Genomic DNA, 7,829 nt, shown 5'->3' on the forward strand with positions numbered 1-7,829 from the left:
ATATAATTTCGTTATAATTGTAAAATCTAAACCCTAACCAGCTCATTTGTAAATCCAAACCGACATATAATTACGTTTGAATTGTAAAATCTAAACTCTAACCACTTCATTTGTAAACCCAAACCGATAAATAATTTTATTCTAATTTTAAAAATCTAAACCAAGCCAATATTTATCTTTCCTTAATTAAAAGTATGCAGAATTTGTTTCCTTATTTAGTTTGCTTTTTAATTTAGTTTTGATTTATTTTTTAAATAAAATATTAGATGGAAGATTCTGATTGGCTGAGAGAAGAGGGGGTGAATGGAGAAGTTCACCCCTAGGGGTGAACCTAAGTATTTTACAAAATAAAAAGAGATGACGTATAAATTGTTTGTTTGGTGAATCTTCCCACACTTTGATCTTATGTTAATGTAACTAGGCTTGAATCCAAACGGTGACATGCATATAGCCAACATTATTACAATCCGTTAGGCTACATGGAGAATATATATGTGTGCATGAGCCTTTTTATATGTTTTTTTTTTTTTACTTTTTTTTTTTTCGGCAAAAGTGAACTTTATTAATAGTTAAATTTGTCAACATACAGAGGCTCCAACATTCAAGGAGGTGGATTAGTGCAAGCAGTATATAAATCCGTGTTATTTTTTTTTTTTTACTAAGAGGTTCTGGGTCTTGCTTTTCATCCGAAAGAGTAAGTAAGGATTTAAATTACTCGCATGCATTTTTGGGATTGATATAATTGAGCCAAATCGTTCAATTTTTTTTTGTTAAAAAAATAAATTATAATAATTTTATCATTTTTATATTTTTAATTAATTAAGCTCAATGGGGATGTAGCAAAATAATTGCTTTTATAACACTATCGTGTTGTGTATTTTATGATATCCTCTAGTCAAATATTATGATGTAAAATGCAAAAAACATAACGAATATTGTGTATATTTTTATTTTAAAAAGAAAAAATTAGTTAAAAAGGTACCCTACAGTGTTAACCAAAAGTAGGGAGTTTTTCACAATGTCCCTACTTGAGTGGCTGTACCATAATTTGGAGAAGGGTATAGGCGTAGGTGAGGGAGATTGGGCCACTATGTTTGCACTGGCCGCTTGGTGGGGGTGGAAATGGCGATGTTGTGATGTCTTTGGGGTGAAACTGGTCTGCAGGGATAGAGTTTCCTTTGTAAAAAAGCTTACGATGGAGGTGACTAAGGCACAGTCGCTAAGGGGGAACCAGGCTGGTGTACGAATAAGGGTGGTCAGAGATATAGGCTGGGTGGCACCAGATCCTGGGTGGTTCAAACTCAATATTGATGGAGCGTCAAGGGGGAATCCAGGTATGGCATCTGCAGGAAGGGTACTGAGGAATAATGTGGGTGAATGGTGTGGTGGTTTTGCAGTACGTATTGGGCGTTGTTCAGCGCCGTTGGCAGAGCTGTGGGGCGTCTATTACGGGTTGAGCTTTGCTTGGAAGGCAAAGGTTACGCGTCTGGAGGTGGAGGTGGATTCGCAACTGGTGGTTGGTTTCCTTACGACAGGGATAGGAGACTCTCATCCGCTGTCTTTCCTGGTACGCATGTGCCATGGCTTTCTTACAAGGGACTGGATAGTCCGTTTTCGTCACGTTTATAGGGAAGCTAATTATCTTGCCGATGGTTTAGCTACCTATGCTTTCTCTCTTTCTTTAGGATTTCATGTTTTTAACACGGTTCCAGAGTCTGTTGCTGAGCTGTTGCGTGCAGACGTTACTGGCCGCCTGTGCCAGAGGTATATTAGTGTGTAATTGTCTTTTGTTGTTCTAATAAAATCTGGGTAATACCCCGGCCGTTTACCCCAAAAAAAAAAAAGTCATTTTGAAAGTAAAAGACTTTTTAAACACCTCATTGTTCTCACAAAGCGTCATCAATAGTTAATTTATGTAAATCAGGTCAATTTTTAATTAAAGTAAGTGGGATTGTGAGAGAGAAGACCACGGTAGTTAAAAAATACTGTAAAGAAAGAAGAGATTAGCACGTTTATAATAAGGTTGGACATAATTAGAAAACGACTCGTCATTCGTCATTCATGTGGTCACGATTCTAGTCCCGCAAATCATTTATCTACGAGCTCTCTGGCTAGTAAGAAATAGACGCTATGACACGGCCGTGCCATGCTAATTTAATTTCCTTACCTTGCTTTTCTAGAACCGGGACTCCTCTTCGGACACAAAACAATCCGAACATAGTTAAATTAGCTGTTTTTTTATTTTTTGTTCTCTCCTTGAAGTTCAATATAATTGTTTCTTTGTGAGTTATATTGTTGCAAAAAAAAAAAAAGATTTATTCTTCCTTATCAATTAAGAAACCCAATATAAAAGTTAATTTCAAAGATTTAAAAATTATTTTTAGAAAAGGACCAAATGGTGATAAAACTCGGNGTTATGGCCCAATGTTGAAAAAAAAAAAAAAAAAAAAAAAAAAAAAACTTGGTCGCGTAGTCCATTAATTTCGATCTCACTGTTCTATATTGAAGATTAATTTCTGTTACTTTGATAGAAGCAACTGTAAAATACTTTTCCCTTAGTGGCGTGCGGTGACACGGCCAAGTTTCAGATATCTCAGCTCTTCTTGATATATGATAGTATGTCATACAGTCATACAGTCATATGAGTCATATCCATTTATTTTTGCTTTATAAAAGTCAAACTAATGCCTCTTTTATCAAACAGATATTTTATCCATTCAAACTGTTGAATTTTTTTTTCTAAAAAAGGAAAGTAGAATCTATATACTTATTTAAGCAATCATTTAAACAAATAACCTTACGCCGTGTAAAATATTACACAAAATGTCATTGTATTTTAATATAAAATATAATAACAGAATCTTAATATTAATTTGTTGTAACCTGAAAATGATTATCTAAAAAATAGTAATTATTAATTTATTAGATTACAAGAAATCATTAATAAAATAATTTCGAAATTATTTAATAAAATAATAATAAAATTATTTTGAAGTTATGTAATAAAATAATTAAATAGATTCTATTTATTGTTTCAGAAATTTTAGGAAACAATAACAAACTATTTAGAAAATTATAAAACTTAAATTTATTTATAAAACTAAGATTAAATATTTACATATCTAAATCATTTAATAATAACAAATATATACTAAAAATTAGGATACAACATTGTTTATATTTTTAAAATATATCTATATACTTATTTATGCTATGTTGTTAAAAATTTAACCAGTTCTGATGTGACATATTACGAAAATGCTATTATATTTTAATTATTCTAATAACTAACAAAAGAAAAGTTTAGATTTGTTTACAAAATAATAAAACTCTATTTATTGTTTCATAAATCTTAGGAAATAATAACAAACTATTTAATTGGCTAAAACTTAATTGTTTATACACAATATTCACTATATAAACAATACTAAGTGTATAATATTGATAATATACATAACCTAATTGTAATTTTCACCTATAAAATTAATATACAACATGTTATACCAATAACTTCAATTTGTAAATTTGGTATATTAAGATCTCTAAACACGATCACATCAATTTGTAATACCAAATCACGGGTCAATACATGTTTTGTTAGATTTTTTTGGTTTTACCGAATGTATAATTAACGAATTTGATATTGCACCAAACCAAAATAGTAGTACCAACTACAGGTCGAAATCAGAGTATGACCTTAAGTAAATTAAATATATGATTTTATAAAATGTATAGAATTAATAAATTTTCTACTATTATTTGGTAACAAACAGATTCAAATTTACATAAATATTTCCTCACGCTGGTAACATTATTCTACAAAATATTAACATGTATTTATGAGTCGGGTAATAAAACGGGTAATGAGACGGGTAACGAGACGCTCAAAAATTAAATTAATATTCGATACTCGATCATTATTCATGGATAATATAATTATTATACCTTTCACTCGACCCTAAAGCTGCGGATACCATTTTTTGGGACGGATACAAACGGAAAAACGGATCCAATATGAGTATTGGTAGTAGTTTCCAGGCCTACTTATTAGTAGTTTAATATGAATCAAAATTCACCATATAGTACTATAATATAAAACATGTAAATGAATGATACAACATAAACATAATATTAACAAGGATGAGTTACTAGAATATTGCATAAAAGCTTCCTTATTACAAAAGTAACATACAATTGTTTGTAATTACTAGACTAACACATTGTACCTATACTACCCCTGAAACTAGTGTTGGGAAAAAACGTAATTACGGCTAATGCCATTAGAAAAAAAAAAAAACATTGGAAGTTGGGACTAAGTCTACCGATCCTTTGATGGTAGATTTATACACGTGGACTGATTAAAGGTGTACGTCAGATATTTTTGGTATACTTAGTTGTAGTCTTGGTACACTTATCGGTCAACGTAGATGGCACACTTAGTTGTAGTGTTGGTACACTTATCGGTGGACGTATATGTGTATCAAAAACTAAGTGTACCAAAAATATCTGACGTACACCTTCAACAGTCAATATGACCCAAAAGATATTTATGGTAGACTAATGGTCTGTTGCGACAGATTTATGCGACAGCCTTCTCTCGTTACAGATATTTTTGGTATACTTTGTTTGTTTTTTGAAATAGTTTTCGTTGTGTTGTGGTAGGCTTCTTGTCGGTGGTAGATTTAGTAAGCAAGATTGACAGCTGTAAAGTCTTACCAGAATAACACGAATTTGTTTGAGCTAGCAAAGACAGTCTAGCGTTGCGATAGACTTATTGGAGGAAGATCTAAACACGTTTGCTGTTCTTCCGAATAATGGTGTTCATGTAATAAAGTTTGTAGCAGATTCATCAATCGTCTTCTGTTTGTCGGCCGGGGCAAACGTCTTTTCCTACTCAGTTTCAAAAATCTTTCCTCTGGGTTCATCCATGGAAGAGCAAGATATCGTTTCAGAAATCTATATAACTCACTTTTTATAGGTTTTTAATTTAGAAATTAGATGTTGAGACGAAAATCTATAATAGTTGAGTAAAAACCCCACAAGTGAAACCAAAAAAATAGACAGAAGTCGTGAAAAAATAAAGTGAGACAGGGGAAATTAGGGTTTTCAGTCGTATGTTAGAGGTATAAGACGAGAATATTATGGTAATTTCGGGTTCATTAAGCCTTAAATCGAACGTGTACGTACATATAAACTTGTACGTACATATGAACGCATACGTACATAACGTTCTTGAGATTAGTCTACGTACATAACGTTCTTTTGCTTAGTGTATAAATCCGTTTTAATGAACGATATTATTGTAATTTTGTAGTCATCTTCAACATATCTTCTTCTGTAACCCTAGCTAATTGTTCACCGGAAATGGAACAAGTAAGAGATGTTGCTAGAAAAAGTAAGAGATGTTACTAGAACAACCTATGTAATTCGTAATTGTTTATTTATTTATTATATTTTCGAGAGGTAATGAATAATAATCAGACAAAATTACATTTTAACTATAGAGGGTAATATTTAGATAACATAAATATATAATACTCAGTTCAACTAGGTACAACTAAATATATATTTAGATTTGCATTTATATTTAAAATATGAAAATGATAATTAAGGTTTATACGAATTTCTTTACATATTGAACTATTAAAGAACCATGTTTAATCAACAATACAAGAATTTATCACTTTCTAATACATACTATCGTTTTCACATAAGACACTCTTTATAGTATAAGGAAGACTTAGTAAGTGATCACCTCAAATGAAGCAAAAGAGGTGAAACCCAAGTTTTTATGAATATTGTGTTATGAAAACCTTGTACATGCTAATTAATAGTGTTAAATCTTGTGGCCAACTGCTAATTAATAATTTATATTATAGTCCAACTGGAAATACGAAAAAATGCAAATGATCAACTATGAATATGAGAGTACAACTGGACAACTATGTATAAATTATGTGTATACCAAATAACCTAACAAATAGTTTCATAAGTTATAAAATCCCAAAATATCAACTCATCTCTAATTAGTCTTAGAATCAGAGTTGGCTTGCAGAAGGTGCAGTTGATGATATGTCTTCAACGTGAGCTTCCTTAGCTTCCTCACTGAGCCGCCTTCTCTTTGCCTTCTTTAGACTGCCAAAATATAAATATAGTCAAGAGTCTCTTCTGAATTGGTTAATTTGAGCTTTGATAATATTAGTAAGGTTTATTGCTCTGCATATATATAAGTCTTTGAATTTCTGCAATACTTAGCCATTTTCTCTTCTGTTATGCAATGGATATTCCTAGTTTTGCGGCTATGTTTTCTGTTCGTCAAAATCTCTTCTTTAGTCTCAGGTCATATGTTTCTTCTCTTACAAAGAAAGCATATTTATTGTTCTCTTGCTTTCTTCACAAGTTTGTGCCTTTTGTCCCCCTAAATAACGTCACTTTTGAGTTTTTATCAGTTGAGATGTGTAGTATCGTTTCTTGTGTTTACCATGATTTTACCATTGCCCACAACGTAAATTTAATTTATTTTCAAGAATGATGGATTGAAGGAAGAGAATGATGGGTTTATAAATAATCTCAACACCAGACGGCAACTCATCGCGGATAGCTGCAACTTTCTCTTCGCCTCGGTTCACAACCACCATTTTGGTGCAACCTTTAGCAACCTAGTGCTTGATTACAAGCTTCCCCATCTTTCCAGCACCAATTACTAACATCCTAGCAGATGATGCATGTGAAAAATCTGGAAACTTCATGAGAGCAAGTTCGACTGCAGCAGAGCTAACGGAAACAGCTCCAGCGGCGATATTTGTCTCTGTTCTCACACGCTTCCCAACCGTGATAGCGTGTTTAAATAGCCCACTAATGTTCCTCCCAAATCCATTGACTCCTTGACCTACTTTAATAACTTGTTTAACCTGTGCAAGTATTGACCTTCTCCTAGGACAAGGGAGTCCAAACCAGCTGAGACTTTGAATATATGTTGTGTGACGTCCTTGTTGTACAAGAGAAAACGGTGCTGACAGATCTCCGAAACTGGGATTCAACTTGTCTAGCAAAAAACATAACAAACGTCAGCATTTTGCCATTGAGATTGTAATATAGCGATGAGAACATTTGTAAGAGAAATCATCAGATGGGAGTTGTTGTCACAGGTACTGAAAAGTGCAATCTTAATGACCGGGTGAGATTAAAGCATGGTAATAAAAGGGAAAGACCTTAGACATCCACTCAGTAACTTCTTTGACACCACGATGTTGAGAGAGAGCCAAGACATAAATCTCCATTCGGTTGCAGCGACTGAGAACAGCAGCTTCTTCGATATGATTCAAACTGCACAACTCAGCGATAGCTCGTGGCCATTCAGCTTCAGGAATAGCAAGCTTCTCACGCATCTCAACAGGAGCTGTGTGAATACTAAGCCCAATCACCACAATACTACTTCTTTCCTTTGTGTATCCTGAAAGCAACCATGAAAACAATCGGAGTTCAGTAATCAAATGCAACTAAAAAAAATAGTAAAGCTCAGGGAATGAACGAGATCAGCCTTAGGAGATCAATAATATATCGTAAAGATGATTGCTTTTACATCACTTTACCCTGATCATCTACCTGCAGATCTAGAGGCCAAATTTGCTTTTGACTAGCTATATCTTTCTTGATACCTGAATCACCATCAGTGCCAACAATCTCATGTTGCCAGACTTTTGAAACAGTCAGATCAGGATAAGGTTCAATAGTAAAACAATGTATGTCACAATCTGTCAACATGAAAAACTGCCAACAAGACTCTCTTGCCAATCCTTGTGAAAAACGCCAGATCAAGGACCTTGGAT

At 33.1% G+C, this 7,829-nt stretch overlaps 1 protein-coding gene across 1 annotated transcript; it reads right to left on the bottom strand.

Annotated features, from left to right (window-relative positions):
• Positions 6,817 to 7,823, bottom strand: LOC109126632 (glutamyl-tRNA reductase 2, chloroplastic-like). The gene is made up of 3 exons (XM_019230354.1): positions 7,593 to 7,823; positions 7,212 to 7,453; positions 6,817 to 7,045 (listed from the first exon to the last, which is right to left on the bottom strand). Exons 1-3 carry the CDS (start codon positions 7,762 to 7,764, stop codon positions 7,037 to 7,039), a joined length of 423 nt encoding a protein of 140 aa, XP_019085899.1. The 5' UTR covers positions 7,765 to 7,823; the 3' UTR covers positions 6,817 to 7,036.

The sequence above is a fragment of the Camelina sativa genome, chromosome 9 (genome assembly GCF_000633955.1).
Source record: "Camelina sativa cultivar DH55 chromosome 9, Cs, whole genome shotgun sequence".
Taxonomy (NCBI): Eukaryota; Viridiplantae; Streptophyta; class Magnoliopsida; order Brassicales; family Brassicaceae; genus Camelina; species Camelina sativa.

Excerpts from the sequence above, each read along its gene's own strand:
- LOC109126632 (XM_019230354.1), bottom strand. The coding sequence starts at position 7,764 with ATGTTGACAGATTGTGACATACATTGTTTTACTATTGAACCTTATCCT. Across the intron at positions 7,454-7,592 it reads TCTGCAGGTAGATGATCAGG|GATACACAAAGGAAAGAAGT; the intron begins GTAAAGTGATGT and ends GGTTGCTTTCAG.